Source organism: Trichosurus vulpecula, chromosome 3 (genome assembly GCF_011100635.1).
Source record: "Trichosurus vulpecula isolate mTriVul1 chromosome 3, mTriVul1.pri, whole genome shotgun sequence".
NCBI lineage: Eukaryota > Metazoa > Chordata > Mammalia > Diprotodontia > Phalangeridae > Trichosurus > Trichosurus vulpecula.
Genome location: NC_050575.1, coordinates 218777749 through 218797174, shown reverse-complemented (window position 1 = coordinate 218797174; position 19426 = coordinate 218777749). Strand labels below are relative to the sequence as shown.

The 19426-nt window shown below is 39.7% G+C and overlaps 1 protein-coding gene and 1 pseudogene across 2 annotated transcripts in view; one reads left to right on the top strand and one right to left on the bottom strand.

Moving 5' to 3' along the window:
• LTBP1 (latent transforming growth factor beta binding protein 1) overlaps window positions 1–1548 on the bottom strand; it is a 510014-nt gene extending 508466 nt beyond the window's left edge. Inside the window, exon 1 of one of the 2 annotated variants that reach the window (XM_036749323.1) lies at window positions 625–1548. In XM_036749323.1, the coding sequence (XP_036605218.1) occupies window positions 625–1163 (539 nt within the window). In that variant the 5' untranslated portion in view covers window positions 1164–1548. The remainder of the gene's footprint in view (window positions 1–624) is intronic. The other variant, XM_036749324.1, reaches the window with a different exon arrangement.
• Window positions 1549–16636: 15088 nt separating this feature from the next.
• LOC118844826 lies at window positions 16637–17683 on the top strand (annotated as a pseudogene).
• The last annotated feature ends 1743 nt before the right edge of the window (window positions 17684–19426 follow it).

The window sequence follows — 19426 nt, the reverse complement described above, 5'->3', positions numbered from 1 at the left end:
ATTCTTGATATATTATTCTTTAAAAAAAAAAATCTCCCTAATCCCTTTATCCCCATCCCCACCATTCATACACTGAGAAATGCTGAATTAAAACCAGAAAAAAATTATCTGAAACAATCCTTCTCAGTGAAATCGCCCCTACAGACTGCACACAGGTGCAGAAAACAAGTCCTAAGATGCAGACGTCCTCAAAAGTGCTATTTCATCAAACAACACTAGGAATAGATAGATGTTAGGAATTAATTTCCCTGGCTAGAATAAATTTGGCTTGGGAAAGAAGCAACTTGTAATGACTTCATGTTTTACACCCATAGTCAAAAGTGATTATTCAACTTGAAAGAGGTTACATCCCAGGCTGAAATGCCTTTTGTATTGCTCCACATCTCAATAACCATGAGTATGCCCTGCTCTTGTCTTCATTAAAAGTAACTTTGTATCTCTGGCTTTCACTGCATCCTTACTGGCTTGCTGGATGGTAGAGAATGGTACTTGCTCACAGCCACTCTGTACAGGCCGGGTGCTTCTCTGAAGTTTACTACCGACTCCGTAGGGGCAGACAGTAGGGACCTCCGCACACAATTCGACGGAGAGGTGTTAGTGGGGAGAGGGAGGTGTTTGCCTTACCCCGGCAGCTGTTGCTTCTGGTGAACCTGCAGGCTGGAGCTGCTGCTGTGGGTCTCCTGTTGCAGTTTGGAGCGCACAACGTGCCTGCCCTGTTTGGTAAACTGCGCCGCCGGAAGGTGGCCAGCGGGCTTGGGATGGTGCTGCACGCCGGGGCCCAAGCGGAGCGGCTGCTCCTGAGGGGGCTGCGGCTGCCGAAGAACTTGCACGCTTGGCGCGCTTGGTTTGCTCATCCTGCGGGTCCGTTCTTGTGTGCTAGTGGTAGTGCTCCTGCTGCTGCTGCTGCTGCTACTACTACTACTACTGCTGCTGCTGCTGTAGCGGGTGTTGAGGGCAACGTTGAAAGTTCTCTGCTGCCTCGGATGCCCTCCTAGAGGCATGGCAGAGCCCAGTTGCCCCGTACCCCCGGCGACCCCGGCGTCAGAGGACCCGCTCTGCCCGGGACGTACCACATAGGTGATCTTTCTCACCCTGCTGTGCACTGAGGACGCGAACACCCCGGCCCACAACAGGAGCCCCCACCTGATCCAAGTCACTTCCATGGCACAAGCCGGTCGGGGAGCGAGAAGGGGACGGACACTACACACAGGGGGTGTCTCTCTCTCTCTCTCTCTCTCTCTCTCTCTCTCTCTCACTCTCTATCTCTCTCTCGGCTCGGTCTCTCCTACCCTCTCCCCAGGACTGGAGCGCAGCTCCCACTCAGCAGCGCGACACGGTTTTCCTGCCGAGCCTGCCCCCGCCCCCCGCCAGTGTGCACAGCTCGACTCTCCCTCCCTCTTTTCCCAGAAGAAATGCTCAGATCCCAAAGTTTTAGCAAAGGCGAGAGAGCAGCTCCGAGGAGGAAAACATGCTCAGAAGTGGAGAGGGAGCTGTTGGGAGAAGCAGAGCCAGCCCAAGACCCCGGCAGAGAGTGGAAAGTAGAAGGGGGCGGGCGTGGGGGTGGGGAGCCAGGAGAAAAGAGGGGGAGGGGCGAGGGCTGGGGGCGCGCGGAAGGTACGGACTGAGACTGACTGAGCGCTCTCTTGCTCTCTAAGGAGTAGAAGTTTCTGGGGCGACACCCGCAGCCTGTGTTCTTGGGGGGCGTCAAGGGTGGTGGGACTGTGAACTTGTGTGTATTTGTGAGTGGGAGAGGGCGGGAGGAATCACTCTTTGGTCGGCTGGAAAGCCTTTTTAAAAGTTTCTGTGCGAGTGAGCTGAGTGTCAGGTCCGCACAACCAATCTCTTGCAGACATGACGTCAGGCAGTAAAGCCTAATTGGGGAGACCGTGAGATGAGCGAGCGATCGCAGCCACAATACGCTCCGCTCCGGTTCAGGCGGCGGCCCGGCGGCTAGAGTTACCCGAAGTTCAGAAAGTCAGATTGAAAGGATTCTCCCCACGGCGCCTCCTTCCCCCCTCCCACCCACCCCACCGTAACGTATACACACTTCTCCCCCTCCCCCACCTCCAGTTGAGGACAAAGAACTCAACAAAGTCACTGAATGGCCCTTTTCTTCTTGAAGGCTCCATTAGGAAAATCTGGGGGAATGGGGGAAGTTTCTTATCAGCGTTTCTAACAGATGCTCTTCCAAATGGTATTACAAGGACTTGTGTGGGGGTGCCGGAGTCAAAAACCCTTTATAGGCCACAGGAACCTCGCTGGAAGGCAAAGTGGTGCTTTGAAAAGAGGAATAATGGACCTGGGTTCTAATCCCACTATCTATGTGAGTTGGAGGCCTCTGTTTCCTCATCTGTACAATGGGGGATGTGGAGTGAATGACGTCTGAGATCTCTTCCAGCGGTAAATCTATGATCTTATAGCGACCTTTGGAAGTCTTCTGAGCAGAGAGCCCAAAGGTGAAGGTTTTCTATGAAGCTGAGGTAGTAGTACTAGTTTAGTGTTATTGGAAGGAGGAAAAGCAACACCAGGATTTGAATCCTGGCTCTGACACGATGATTTGTGTGACATATTAACTACTTGACAGAGGCCAAATCACTTAACCCCTCGAGGCTTCCATTTCCTCTTCTATAAACTGAAGGTGATACATGTGCTACCTACCTCACAGGGTTATTGTATTGAAAGAGCTTTTCATCAACAAGCATTTATTAAGCACTAATCATATACCGAGCATTGTGGTAGACATTGGGGATAAAAATAAAAAAGAAAGAATCGTAGGAGCCTAATCCAATCTTTTTTTTTAATAGAGGAAAAACCTGAGGCCCAAGAAGGGTTAAGTGCCTTTTTTGTACAAGATTACATATTAGCATCGGAAGTGGAATTTGAAACTAGGTCTTGATGCCCCTACAGCCAGTGAACCAAACTGGGAAACAGTATGTACCCATACAAGCATAGAGAAAATACATGCAAGGTAATAGGGGGAGGGGGAGGCTGAATGAGGCACTAGTGCCTATGAGGATCAAGAAGGGTCTACACTGGGGCTTTGTACACTACATAAATGTAAAGTATTGCTTTGTTTGGTCTGGACCTGGCATTTCATTAATGTAGGGGGCTTCCCATGTGGAAACTTCATCCAACAATACACATCATCAAATGGTCTGTAACATCATTTGAGATAGTAGGGGGTTGGGGGAGTATGGAGGGAGATGAACTGAAAGGTTAAGTAACTTGCCAATGGTCACAAAGCTGGTATATATCAAAGACAAGATTTGAAACCATATCTTCTTTATTTCTGTACTCTGCATTTCCAGCTATTATAAACAGCTATTATTTTTACTTTTTTTTTTCTTGGTGCCTTAATCTGCAAAGAGCATTGTAGTTAGGAGAGAAAAACTTTTATAGTAAAGCAAAGAGGGTAAAGGCTGTTTGTCCTTTGCCTTGCCCTCCACTGTTAGAGGATAGTCAAGTTTTAGTATATGGGGACAGATCCAAGAGTGTAATGTACCTTCAAGTCATTGTTCACAATTAATTGTCAGGTGGATGGAATAAATAAATCCAGATTACGTCTAGAACCTAGTTCCCACATACCTCTCTACTTATTTCCTATTTTGTACTCCTCTTCACATACTCTCATTCCAGTCAAACTGGTCAATTTAGACAAGCCAATCTCTCACCTCCATGCCTTTGCAGAAAAAGTCTCCCGTATCTGAAATGTCCTCCTCCCTCTTACCCCCACCTCACAGAATTCCTAGCCTCCTTCAAAACACATAGCTCAAATGCCACTCCTGTGAGAAGCCATTCCTAATTATACTGTTAGTAGCACTTTCTCCCTTTCGAAATTACTTTGTATTACTTTTTATATACTTTGTTTTTACTGGGTTGGGCACTATGTGGGCACCCCACCCCCAGTAGAATATAAGGTCCCTGAGGGCAACAACTGTTTCATTTTTGCTTTTATATCTCTGGCACCTAAATCCAGTGCTTTGCATATAGTAGCCACTTAATAAAGGCTTGCTGAATTCTAATGATTCATTTTCTTCCCTTCCCCCACCCACTACCACCAAATTCTCCCCCCTTTCTAATTTTCTTATTAAAATTTTGGGCACCACCATCCTCTTAGTCACCCAGGCTCACAATCTAGGTGTCATCTTCAACTCTACACATCCTCAGCTCTCCCCCTCATCCAATTGGTGATCAAGTACTAGCATTTCCACCTTCACAACACCCCTCATATACATCTCCTTTTCACTGACCCTGCTGCAACCCTGTTAAGGCCCTCATCACCTATCCCCTGGACTATTGCAATACTTTTCTGGTCAATCTCCTTGTCTCAAGTCTCTGCTCACTCCAGTCCATCCTTCTATCAAACTGATCTTCCTAAAATGCAGATCTGAACATATCAGACCTACCCCCTTTCCCCATTCAGTAAACTCCACAGCCCTCTATTAGCTCCAAGATCAAATATAAAATCCTGTTTGGCTTTCAAAGCTCTTCATACCTGGCTCCTTCCCACTTCTCCAGTCTTCTTACACCTTGCTTCACTCTATGTACTCTGTTATCCAGTGACACTGGCTTCATTGCTATTCCTTCAACATGAATTCCATCTCCTGACACTGAGCATTCTTCCTGACTGCTGCCACACTGGAGGGCTTTCTCTCTTTACCTCCCAGCTTCCCTGGCTTCCTTCAAGTCTCTGCTAAAATCCTACCTTCTGCAAGAAGCCTTTCCCAATCCTCTTTAATCTTAGTGCTTTCCTTCTGAGATTATCTCCAGTTTATCCTGTCTATATCTTGATTGTCCATAATTGTTTATGCATTGTTTATGGCCAATAATTATTTACTGCATGCGCAGATAACATATGTTTACATGTTATTCCCCCATTAGACTATGAGCTCCTTGAGAACAGGAATTGTCTTTTGCCTTTCTTTGTATCCTTAGGGCTTAGCACAGTGTCTGGCACATAGTAAGCATTTAATAGATGCTAGTGAACTGACTGACTGGATTGAATTAAATTGAAAATCTATAATGCTGTACAATGTGTAGTATGGAAAAAATTTCCTACCTAAAACAAAACCTTTCCTTTCTTCTAGAGGAAGCTGTATGAAGTGGGCCACTTAGTGGTTTCTATCTATAGATTCTACTTTTCTAGCAGGGAATGCTTAGTGGTGGTTGAAAGGAGTACAAAGAAGGAAGGGAAGTAGAGACAACATCAAGAACTGAGACTTAAAAGGACTGGACCAGTAAAAGACAAGAGCAAGAGAGGTAGATTATAGAGAGGGTCAGCAACTGCTGCTTCTAAGCAACTCTCACTTCTCTGGACCCTTAGCTGGGCCAGTAAATTTCTATTATAAATTGCTCAGCAAGCAACAACAAATAGAGAAATTGTGGATTGATTAAATAGCCTAGGGACCCAATACAAGTGTATTTGCCTGTGGGGAGTGATTGTCCTTATCTCCAAGCAGAAAGTCTGAATAAATTGTTTACTGTTAAAAAAAAGGGGGGGCTGGAATGATCTCAGTACAGTCAGCTCTTTAATGATTCTCCTCTCTCTCTCTCTCTCTCTCTCTCTCTCTCTCTCTCACACACACACACACACACACACACACACACACACACACACACACTGAGGAGGGGAAAATCCCACCAGTATAAAGAACTTCCCATATCATTTATTCACTTGGCTGCAGGCAGTAAATCTCTTTCATAACCTGGCTTGTGCATAGATTTGGATATAACAGGAGACTAGCCTGCCCCCTAAAACAAAAGTACATAGATAAAAGCCTATAACATGAGTGCTAATGCTTTCCCTGAGGGGGCCCCCCTATGTATTTGTATACATAGCAGATAGTGGGGAAATACCATACACATTAGGAAATAGACTCTTCTTTAATCAGATTAACACCCACAAAACATATGTGTGCCTTGTGCCATTAGCATAACAAAAATAACAATTCCTTAAGAAATATGGCATTATGCATGCTAAGTATACTTGTTTAGGATGGTCACTCTAATTCTGAAATATTGAAATCACTACTATTTTGAAAATCAAGTCCCAGCTTCTGATAGGAAGTTGGAAAAGTATTTACCAATGTAATGCCATGGATCCTTAATGTAAACCTCCTGGGGTTCAAGATCCATTTACATTGGCAGAATTTGACTTCCTGATTAAAAAATAAAATGTCTAACAATCTCATAAAATTCCTTGGGCTTCAGATGGTTCTTACCAAACAATACTCAGATGAGCTAAGTGTAAATGAACCAGAAAAGCATATTATATTTCCCATTAAACACACATACAACAGATGGTTTTGAGGATTAAAAGAAAAAAAGACTAGTAAACCCATTTTAAAAAAAGATTTTGCAACTATTAGTCCAACTTAAAAAGCAGCCTTACTCATACCTTTGTTATTTTTAATCAATCAATAATAATTTATTAATCTTATTAATTAACTGAGCATCTTTCTGTACTTAGAATAGGCACAATTTAATTTAGAGTAGGAAGACTGGAGTTCAAATTCTGACCTATAATTAACTTCAATTGTCTGAGCCTCAGTTTGTACAAATCTAAAAAGAGATAGTTGGTCTCATTGACCTCTAAGATACTTTCCAGCTCTAAATCAGTAATCCTAAAAGAAATTAAATCAAAGTTAATGACTATCTATGTTCAGATTTTGCTCCACTCCCTAATATTTTCTCTAAATCCATATACTTGGGAAATCTATCCAAGGTCTACTTATAGATTCATCAGAAAATTCTAAGGCACTGAAAAATCAAGGCAAAAGAAACAGGAATGGAGAAAAAAAAGAGAAAGAAGAAAAGAAAAAGGAGGAAAGAGGAAGAGAATAGAAAACAAGAAGAGAAGAAAGTAATGATGATCTTTAAGGTCCTTTCCAAATCTGGACTTATGATACTTTGAATAATGTCACAGATTTTTCCATAAGCTTCTGTCCATTTGTTTATCTTCTATCCATTTCTCTCCCAATAAGCTCCTCTTCCTCATGTTAGAATCATAGAATGTCGGAGCTAGAAGGGACCTTTGATACCATCTAATCTAACACTTATGTTTTACTCTTTCTGAGGCTCAGAGAGAGATCAAGTGATTGCCCAAAGTCACCTTAAGTGGCAGAACTTGTGACTCAAACTTGATTCAAGACTGAATGCTGTCTCTCCCCCTCCTCCTCCATGTGACCTTTGACTTCCCTATTCCTTTCAATTATGCCACCATTTACTTTCTCACTCAGGCTTAAAATTTCGGTCATCTTTGACTCCACCTACCCTCATCTAATTAAAAATTGTGTCAATTCTTTCTTCACAGTTTCTTTCACATCCTTCACTTCTTTTTCATTTTTACAACGATATTACAACTTCCTCATTTTGCATATAAGCAACTCAGAGGTAGAAGGGGAAATGACTTCCCCAGGGTCATATAGGCAGTAAGTGGTATGGTAAAGATTCAAATCCCAAGGCTTCTGACTTCAAGTCCAAAATTCTTTCCATTCCACTCCAGTAGGAAGTTAGAGTTGCAAGACTGTAGTATAGAGGAGAATGGAAGCTGGATATGTAGATTTGCGGGTCATCTGCATAGAGTTAATAATTGGGCTTTTGCGAATATATTGAGATCACCAAGGGAGAGAGCAAGAGAGAAAAGGACAGGAGCTTGGAATAAGTCCACACTTTGGTGTCAGGAGTTCAGGTTCTCAACAATGAACTAAGAGGGATTTGTATAGTAAAACAAAAGCCAAGAGAGCAATGTCACAGAAATCAAGGGAAAAGAGACCATCCAAAAGTCATGGGGTGGGGCGGGGAGGGAGGTAGTTCACAGTATCTACTGCTATGGAGAGATCAAACAGAATAAGATCTGACCCAAGATTTAGCAATGAAGAGGTTATTGGTAAGCTTGAAGAGAATAGTTTCAGGAGGCAAGGGGGTGAGGATAGGGGTTGGGATTGGAAGCTAGAATTCAAAGAGTGGAGGATTCATTGAAATGTAGTGAGAAAGTGTAGATGACTAGAATCAGTGGAAGAAATAATAATGATAATAATAGCTAAAATTTAAATAGCAGTTAATATAGCCTGTAAGTGGCCACTATACTTCCAGCCTGGTTAAGATAGAGAGGAAGAGGTGCAGCTAGGTGGCGCAGTGAGTAGAGCACCAGCCCTGGAGTCAGGAGAACCTGAGTTCAAATACGGCCTCAGACACTTGACACACTTACTAGCTGTGTGACGTTGGGCAAGTCACTTAACCCCGATTGCCCTGCCTTCCCCCTGCCAAAAAAAAAAGAGAGGAAGAAGAAGAAGGAAAAGGAGGAGATGATGATGATGATGATGATGATGATGATGACTTTCCAAAGACTCAAGCATCAATTGTGGTTCTTCACTCTAGTGAACAGGGTATGTCTTTTGAGGAGAATACATATATACATAAAGAATATACAGGAAAAATATATACGTATATACATTGATAGCAATGAATTAATACATCAGTCATTGGTGTTAAAGGGATGTAAGAACAGAGGAAAAGTCACTGAGCATAATTTCTTTATTAACAAAAACAGTGGCCTCCCTTGTTTTCTTCCTATTATTATAGCTCTCTTTTACTCTTCCCTTTAACTCCTTTCTTCCATGTTTGCCCAGCTTACTTGTTTAGTTTCAATGCCTCTCTTTCTCTAGTGAAGGTGTGTTCTCTCTATTATCACCTGATTCCGGGAACTCACTTGAAAGTGTGGTTCACTAAGCCAGTATACTGCTCTTCCCAAAGTCCATTCTCAATACCGTTTCTCCCCTAGAAAAATGTTTCATACAAAAAAATTTTCTTAGTTAAAAAATAGACAATGAAACTAAAAGATGAAAGAATAAATAAAACAAAAAAAAAGTTAGGAAAGGGAATATGTTCATCCTGACTCACTTCTTTGTGTTCTGTCTCATTGGTCTGATTTAAATTAGCCCTAAGGGATACTAATGCCTATTTATCATCACTATGTGTCTAGGAGTCAGTAGTTGAACTGGAGAAGATTCAGAGAAATTCAATAAAATATTGAAGGTATAGGGCACTGGAAATATTAAAATTGTTAAGTCTGAAAATAAGATGACTGAAAAGGAATATTATTGAAGTCTAAAAACTCACCAGTTACGGATAGGGTGAAAAAGGGAGTTGTTCACTAAACCACCACTAGACCATCAGGACAAGAAAGCACACCTTGAAACTGGAAAGAAGAAAAATGAGGGAAGAAGCAGAAGAAGGAGGAGGAGGAAGAGGAGTTGGAGGAGGAGAAGAAGGAGAAGGAGAAGGAAAAGGAGAAGAAAGAAGAACTAGAACTTTTGCAAAGTGAGCAGTAAGGATGTGGCCTTCTTCCATGCATGAGATGTGAATTCAGAGAGCAAACAACAGCAACCAGTCACAAGCCATAAAAGAAAATCAGTCCCTTTACCTTATTTTTCTCTTTTTTCCAACACATGTATTTCCTTTTACATACAATTCTAATCTGCCCCTCCCCTCCCATTTAACAAACAGATGAAAAAACCCTCATCATGAAAATTCTTAATCCAGGCAAATCAATTCCCACATTGGCTACGGTCCCCAGATACTTGTCTTACTTTACATATTAAATGCATCTTCTCTCTGGAAGGAGTCAAGTATTGTGATTCCAATTCAAACCAATGGATTTATGGTTTATCATTGCATTGACCAGAGCGATAATGTATTTCAAAGTTTTTTCTTTCTCTACAATGTTGTTGTCACTGTAGAAATTGGTCTAGTTTTTGCCTTTTTTAGGCACTAGTACATTCAAGTCTTCCTCCAGTTGCCTCTGAAAGTGTTCATTCCATCATTTCTTATAGCACAATAACATTCCATTACATTCATAAACAATAACATCTCCTGGCAGGTGGGCACCTCCTTAGTTTCCAATTTTTGGCTACTACAAAAAAAGCCATTATAAATATTTTTATGTATAGATCCTTTTCCTCTTTCTTTGGTCTCTTTGAAGTTTAGGCCTAGCAGTGGTATAGTTCAGTAAAAGAATACATTCATTTTAGTAACCTTTTGATCATAGTTCCAGATTGCTTTCTAGAATGACAGAACTAATTTATAACTCAACTGACATTGCAGTAGGATGTCTGTCTTCCTGCAGACATTTGCCATTCTCCTCTTTTGTCCTCTTTTCCAGCCTGAGGGGTGAGACCTCAGAATTGCTCGAATTTGCATTTCTTTAGTTATTGATGATTTAAAATGTTTTTCAAATGATTGTTGATAGCTTGGATTTCTTCCTTTGAAAACTTCCTGCTCATAACCTCTAATGATTCATCTGTTTCAGAATAATTAATTTAATAAATGTGTCAATTCCTTGCTGCAAAGATTTTTTTCCCAGCTGACTGCACCCTTCTCATTTTAATTATAGCAGATTTGTTGGTGCAAAGACATTTAAATTCTGTATAATCAAAATTGTCTACTTTATATTGTGTGATTTTTTTTTATAAATTGTTTCATCATGAATTTATCCCCTATCCATGGATCCAAAAGGTAATTTCTTCCTTGTGTCTCTAATTTGTTTATGATGTATATCTAGGTGATGTACGCATTTGGAACTTATGTGGTATGAGGTATTAGTCTGCACTAATTTGTGCCAGAGTGTTGTCCAGTTTTCCCAGCAGTTTTTGTCAAATACTGAGTCCTTCCCCCAGTAACTGGGGTCTTTGGATTCATTGAACATTACGCTAACTATATTTGCTTGCTGCTGTATGTTGTATATCTAACATGTTCCATTGATCAACTTCTCTATTTTTTAACCAGTAGTAAATCATTTTAATGATTATTGCTTTGTGGTACAGTGTGAGATCTGCTACTAGTAAACTTACTTTCCCACTTTTTTTCATTTTTACCCTTGACAGTCTTGACCTTTTGTTCCTCCATGTGAATTTTGTCATTATTTTCTCTATCTCTATAAAATAATCCTTTGGTAGCTACCATGGTACAGCACTGAATAAATTAATTTAGGTAGTATTGTCATTTTTATTATATTGGCTTAACCTGCCCATAAACAATTAATGCTTCTTCTATTATTAAGTTCTGTCTTTATTTTTTGCAAACAACATTTAATAGTTGGACTCATATAGATCTTGGGTCTATTTTCGTGTTACAATCTCAAATATTTCATAACTTCTGTAGTTATTTCAACTTGAATTTCTTTCTGATTCTTCTTGATGGGTTTTTTGGTGACATAAAGGAATTTTACTCCTTATAATCATGCTTTTTTATTTGAAATCTAAAACATTATTATCCAGCCTCATCACTCAGCTTATTCAGCAGACTTGGTTTTGAATACCCTCTGATCAATCTCAAAAATGTAACCGACTTTCAGAAATCTCTAAGATTTTTTTTACATGAACTGTTTTCAAATGTATCTTTTTATTACATGTATATTTGATTTATTTAACCAGGGTATAGGATTTAAAATCATCCTATTGAAATATGGCCATACCTCAACGTCACAAAACTAGTCAGTGAGCAGTTATCCTGCTAGCTATAAAATATCCCCAAAATGAAAACAATAGTCTCGATCAGAACTTTGCTTCTATGTGACACCTTTGCACGGGGAGAAAGTCTAAAGACTATTTAGTCAAAGATATTTTCCTCTCCCTGTAAGAGCTCCTAGGTTTTTCCCCTTATGTGCTAACCAAGAAAAATAGGAGACAAGTAGATGGGACCAGACTGGGACCAGTAGAAGGGGAAGCAGGCTGTTTAAGAGGCAGTATCTTTCAGTATGCCCACCCCACTCCCAGCACTAACTTTAACATACTCAAATACTCAGATGGATCTATAACCTCATAGATATGAGTTTCCTCTTCTGTGTTGTGGATCACAACACATCCATGCCTTTTTTTCCTGTGGGCCTTTCATTTCTGTCTGTTCACCACAGGGGAATGACCTAGTTGTATGCTGGTAAACATTTAACAACTGGCTCTCCAAAAAACTATACACATGAAACACTTTTAGGTTTAATCTGCAATATCGATGCTTTCTCCATCACTTTCTTAAATCTACAGTCAACAAAACAAGAAATTCAGTGCTGATTTGCAGCATTTGCCAATTTCCAAGGTGTAAATGCTCAAGCTGAAAATTTAACGAGTGATTCTCTCAAACTTCCTTCAGACTGGCTACAACATACCCCCTGGATCTATGTAATGTGATAGGGACCTTCCATACTTTCTTTTGATATCACAAAGGTATCAGTGATGCACACAGGTTTTTTAAAAAGCTATCCCTCCTTTTTGCCATGTGACCAACCCATCTTTTTCACTCACATATTTCTCTGTTGTCACCCCTACTTTGATTCTCCCAACTTCATGCCTCCCTCTTAGTAATGTATTAGGTCTGTTTCCCCAGATGATTAGGGAAAAAGGAAAAGAACCTCTATGTCCTAAAGTATTTATAGCAGCTGTTAGTGGTGGCAAAGAACTGGAAATTGTGGGGATACTGTCATTTGGGGAATGGCTGAACAATTTGTGGTATATGATTGTGACAGAATACTACTGTGTTATAAGAAATGATGAGCTTGATGATTTTAGAAAAATATGGAGAGACTTGCATGAAATAATGAAGAGCAAAATAAGCAGAACCAAGAGGATGTGGTATACAGTAACAGCAATGTTGTTTTAAAAACAACTTTGAGTGACCAAGTCATTTCGACTATTGTAAATACGCAGATTAACTATAAAAGACCTATGAAGGAAGGTACTATATACATCCAGAGAAAGAACTGATATGTTAAAAGTATATATTGTATGGTTTTACATATATATGTATGTGTGTATATACATTTGTATCTAATGGTAGCCATCTCTAAGGTGGGGGGTGAAGGAGAGGAAAAAAAAGAAAGTTTTGTGATAACATTATGTATTTAAAAGGCAAAGCAAGTTGTACATAATAGATTTGCAGTATCATGTGCAATCCTCTTTTACTTTATTTTACTTTGTCGTGAAATTAAATAAATGCTTGTTTTATTTCTTAAATTAAACATTTTTTAAAAGATTTAAAAAAATAAAGACTCTAAGGTTGTGGATCTAAAAAAAAAGTAATATATTATGCCTACTCACACCCACCATGTACCTTTCCATTGACCTCTGAGGGATACATTTTTTAATTCTGTATAGATTATAGCGTTCTATATCTCACAGCTATACAACATCACAAGAATATCTGCATTAAAAGACTGGTCTGTTTTTTCCAAGAAGTTTGTCATCACTAAGAGAACTTTGCAACTTCTCAAAGACAATCCAATCATCTTTTTTCTTGCTAAATTTTGAGCCTTTTTGTATATGTGTAAGTATATTGCATATGATAGTCTGAGTTGCGTTATTCTTCATCTGCTTGGGTATATATTTAGACCAAGCTCTTTTGAGTGGTTATGAATCTAATCCAGAAAGCCCTGCCATGCTCCAAGGTTTGAGGCAATCAACACAATGTCAACCACAAATAGGAGCATCTGGAGGACTTCACAGTCTATAAGGAATTCTTCTTTCACTTAGATTCTATTCTGGCTTTCCTCCATGATGCTAGAGAATATCTTTGACATATTCTCAACCATTTAGGCATGGTTGCTATAAATGCTATCTACCCCAAAGGGTATTTTTCTCAGCTCATTCCCAGGCCTAATCGTGGATAAGCAAGCAAATGAAATACAAACCAGAGTTCCCTGAGCTCACTTATTTTAATTATTAATTTTTTAAAATAATTGTTGTAAGAAAAACATGGCCACCTAAGAGAAAAGTAATGTCACCAAGCTTAAACTTGGGCTTTTCTCTTTGCTGACCCCAATAAACATATGTAGAGCAATTTTATTTAAAACCTTAGGCCCTCACCTCGTGCAAACGTTGGGACCCTTAGACTGGCAAAAACTCATATATCTTAATCCATGCGGTCTAAGGGTTCCCCTGGGAAGCATGACCTGCACACATTAGATTCTATTGGCAAAGTTCACTCTAGTCTACCCTTGGGTACCACCTCACCTCACCCCCACCATGGCACAGGGGGAAGCAAGCCTCAAACAAACTGTATACCGTTTTCTTAGGCTACCCAAACTACAGAATTAACATAATCAGCATGCCTAATAATTAGATGCAGAGTTTGGGCACCAACTACATTCGTAATAACAACTTAAGTGCTTCATTTCCTCATTTCCAATTTCCTCATAATTATAAATATTCTTCTGATTAGTAGAAACCCCTGCATAATACCTTGCCCTTCCTCATCTAGCCAAGTATTTATGTTTATGAATTTGTTCTTGTGGTTGAAAGTCCTACAATTATATTCTCTTCTTGATCCCAAAATTCCTTTCTGATTAAATAACATAAGCTTTCTGTGGTAACTTTCACATGTCATTAGTTCTAACAATATTTTGCATTTTACTCCCTTCCCCACTTCGTTGTCAGAGCATTCATATCTTTGGACTTGCCTTGGAGTAGCATGCTTCATACTAGCTTAGGACAATAGGGTTTTACTGGAAGGGTCTGTAGTCCAACTTCTTCATTTTTTTTTAAGAAGACTGGGCCCAGAAGGTTAAATGAGTTCCCTAAGGTGACACAGTCAGTCAATAAATATTTATGTAATTGGGGCTTACCAGAGCATTGGCCAGATTGCCTAACACGGAGGCTGCTGCACCCCCTACCATGTGGGTGAGGTGTAGCCTCCTTCGATTGGCTGCCTGCAACTTTAAAACTGCCAAGTCTGGGCCATTCACTTTCTGCTGCTTTTCTCAACCATTCTTATCTGCTGTGTCCAGAGGGTGAGGATCACAGCTGAACCACAGCATGGACCCCATGAGCTAAACTAGCAAAAGGAGAAGGACTTCCTTCTCCTGCTCCCTCTTTTGACCCACTCCAAGAAATGGTCTGGGAGAGGAGGGAGAAGGCACTGTTTGTTTCTGTTCTGTGTTTTTTGTCCTCAGCTTCAGGTGCAAATTTAAAGTAATAATTCACATACAGAGAAAGCTTCAAGGTTTACAAAGTGTTCACTTCTATCATCTGTGATGAATGCTGATACTTTATCTATTTCCCAAATGATTACCAATGTGATTTTTTTTAACTTCACAGCAAACTTTTATTTCCTGAATGGGTTCTTAGGATCATAACATAATAGATTTAGAGCTGGAAGGGACCTTAGAGATCCAACTGCTTCATTTTTCAGGTAACTGGGACCTAGAGAGGTAAAATGATTTGCCCAAAGTCACATAAATACCAAGTGGCTTAGCCAGAACTTGAAGCAAAGATCCGATACTTTTGACGGGCTGCTTCCTGAACTATGAAACATATTGGACTTAGCATCACATAGCTATGCTTGCTATATGGTTTTGTTGTACAACCCATCTTCAGGTAATTTAAGGTATCAAGTTCAAGAATTAAATATATGATCTGGAGATACTGCATAGCTTGTTGTTACCTGTGTCTATAAAGCTTTTACTAACTTAAATTCTATCTAATTAGATATTATAATTTCATAGTATTATTTACATTTTTAATTATTCTATTCTGTGATACTGGGCATTTACTGCATGTTTGTTTAATGAACCTCCTTTGCTAGACTATAAGCTCCATAGGGGCAAACACTCCATCTCAATTATATTTTCAATTCTCTAGCACTTGACAGTGCTATGCATGCAAGAGATGCTTAATAAGTGACTATGGAGTAAATATATTAAATCAATAAATCCCTTTTATATGATATCTTTGAGTTCTCATGTATAAAACTAAAAGTTTTCTTACAGAATTTTTCTTTTTTAAAAAATCATTTATTTACTTAAAATCATTGGTTGTTATATATCCTGAATCTTACAGAAACAGAAACTTGTGTCATCAGATATATAATTTTACAGTTCCTAATGGCTAATTTTGCCTGAAACAAGGGATGAGGCAGTGAGACATTTTTTGTTATCCACATTTGAATTAATATCAGTGTTGATAATGGTCACTACCCCATTTTAATAAACTAGCCACTTTAATGCCTGGATTTCCGTCAGTCTAAATGGAGACTAGTTATCACTGATTTCCTGTCCTGACTCCACTTGGCTGATAACTGGCAATTAGGAGATTCCTTTGAAGTGCTAAATGCCTGACCAATTTTATTTCGCTAGAGAGGCTATTTACTGATATTTCCTAGTTGACTGTTTTAACAATATCATCCTCACACAGTGCTGGGTAACTATTAAATCCTTAATAAATACCTGTTGATTGATACTGCATAGGAAGAATGGAAGGATTTGGTGACTGATTAGGTATTTGAGGGGAAAGTAAATGAGAACAGGCAATCAAAAGTGACTCCAAGCCTAAGAACTATCTGGGTAGTGACTGACATTAATACTGTTTTTGAAAACTCTGGAGAAGTTAGCAACTGGTGTTGATTTGCCATCAAGTGATAAGAATGTGGTACCATCTATTGTCTTAAATCAAAAATTCAACTTTAGTTTCGCCTGTGTCAGTCAATGATTAAATTGTGGTGAACATATTTTTTAAAAGAATAAATGCACCAGGCCTCCATCGCTGGAGCTTATTTGCGTCGACTGATCAGAGTCCATGAATCCTCGTTCCAGGGCCTGTCCACACCTTCCCCATCCCAGTTTTTTCCCTTTTGAAAACACTAAGAATAATGAATGTCCTTACATCAATTTTTACTAGAGCCAATCACCTGCTATGCTTGGAACAGAGACCATACTCAGATTGCCCTTAGCCCTAATAATCATGAAATCCACATTTACAAGAAGAATGAGAACCATGGGTGAAAGTCCATGAACTGAAGGAACACAACGGATATATCACAGGTATTTACTGGACTCCCAAGAGCAATCGAATTGTAACTTGTGGTGCAGACCGTAATGCCTATGTTTGGAGTCAGAAAGATGGCATCTGGAAACCAACTCTGGTGATCCTGAGGATTAAACATGCAGCCACCTTTGTGAAATGGTCTCCCCTGGAGAATAAATTTGTCATAGGTAGTGGAGCTAGACTGATTTCTGTATGCTACTTTGAGTTTGAAAATGACCGATGGGTGAGCAAACATAAAAAAGCCAATTCATTCTACTATCCTTAGTTTGGACTGGCATCTCAACAATGTTTTGCTGGCTGCTGGATCTTGTGACCAAATGAAGAGTTTTTTCTGCCTATATTAAAGAAGTTGATGAAAAGCCAGTCAGTATACTCCATGGTACCAAGATGCCTTTTGGTCACCTGATGTCAGAGTTTGGTGGTACTGGAAGCGGTGGTTGGGTCCATGGAGTTAGTTTCCCAGCAGGAACCGCTTGCTTGGGTCAGCCATGATAGTACTGTATTCGTTGCCGATGGCTCCAAAAACATGATGGTTTCACAGCTGAAAAGAGTTTCTCCCACTCCTGAGTGTGTCATTTGTCTCTGAGAACAGGGCAGCAGCTGCTGGCCATGACTGCTGCCCAATGCTGTTTAATTATGATGATCATGGCTCCTTGATCTTCATCTCCATATTAGACATTCCAAAAGAGAGCCAAGACTGAGGATCCCAACGCTGCTCTAGACACAGTACACCAAAACAGGATCACCCAAGTGTCTATTTATGAAGTGGACAAGCAAGACTGTCCAAATTTTGAACCACTGGCACTGATGGAGCAATGATAATTTGGGATTTTAAGACTTTAGAGTCTTCAATCTAGGGGCTACAAAACATGTGAAACTGTATTTCCATTCTCTAGCATGACAGACACTTGACAGAATGCAGCTCCAGCATTTGCATGGGACAGGAAAGACCCTATGTGCCTACCACAAGTCAAAACTGAGAAAATATTCCTTGCAGATGTTTTGTTTTTGTTTTTGTTTTTTAACATAATTGGTGAATGTATTGATTTTTATAATCAGCAGTGATATCTTTTTGATTGTTTTTTTCATTCCATTCTTGACCAAAGTTGCTCTTTAAGTAGTTTACCATGGCAAGTTGTCATGCTAAATTAAAGAGGAATTTTATGTAAATTATCTGCTGGAAAAAAAATTTTAAATACAGGAAAAAAGAATACATGCTTAAAATACTATGCAGAACACATGTGATTTCTCTAAATTTGCAAAAAGTAAAAGTACTTTCACAGAAAAGTGATTTTATTGTGAAGATCTCACTCTTGAGTCAATTCACTCAGAAGTTTCAAAATGATTTTTAAGTTTTTGATTCAACAAACACTTATGAAGCACTTGCTGCATACGAAACAGGGGGGTGGGGAAAGATAGGGGAAAGACACAAAATTTAAATAAAATTTGGTCCCCACCCTCCCGGATCCTACAGGCTGCCTATGAAATAAGAAAATAAACTTCTGATTCTGGTATACAGATCCTACAAAGTCCAGACCTATCTCATCCTACTCCCCTTAATGTTCTATTGGTTCCCCTTCATATTATAATTTCTAAACAATCTTTTTCTTCTGACTCCCTTTAAGGCCTACCTATCCCAGGCATTTGCTCATATCATCTCATGTTCCTGGAATCCCTTACCCCCAACTAGGTCTGTTGAAGTTCATTCTTTCCTTCCAGCCTCAATTCAGATATTCCTGTTTAATGAAGCCTTCACTCACTAATTTTTATGAAGTGCCAACTATGTGCATGCACTATACTAGGGTGCTGGGATACACAGACAAAAAAGAAACAGTTCCTGCCCTCAAAGAGATTACATTCTAATGGGGATGATAATAAGCACAGGTATAGGTAAATGCAAGATAAAAACAAAGTAGATACAAGGGAGTAGAAAGATTACCTTGCTACAGCAAGGACCCAATTGAGGTTAGATAACAATTTGTTATAGACCCAATCAGGACAGTTTCATGATTTCCTCCAGCTCAGTTTAGTAGCACATTTAGGAATAAAGAAGGCAGATGTTGAAAGTAACCCAGGGATGCAGTCTGGCCAATAGTGAGAAATAAGGAGACAAGGGAATGTCATTCCAGAGGAGAGGACAGTATGGCTTTCACTTTAAAAGGGTCATCAGCAAGAGAAGAGGAAGTGACCAAGTTGTGGTTATGACTTGGGAAGGTAGTGAGGAGTAGAGGTACTATATATAGGTAGTGAAGAGAATGAAGAACAAATGTAGGGTAATAATACATAGGAAAAGATGGAATTGTAGAAGATTATGATGAAATAGAGGAACGTTGGAGTTCTTGAATGTGGAACACTTGTGAGCAATGGTAAAATCAAAAATATGACCATCTCTGTGTGTAGCTTTGAAGTGGCATGGAGAAGTAGATCATGGGAAGAGCTTCAGGTAATTAAAAACACTGCATAATTCCCCAAATATAGTCAGTGCACTACACAATTTCTCTATTAGTCTAAGCCCGATCATTGTATATTTATATTTGCCTAAGACTTGGGTACTGATGGTCCAACTCAATAAACTGTTTATCTAACTTCATGTTTTAAACTGGGCAACATGAATTCTT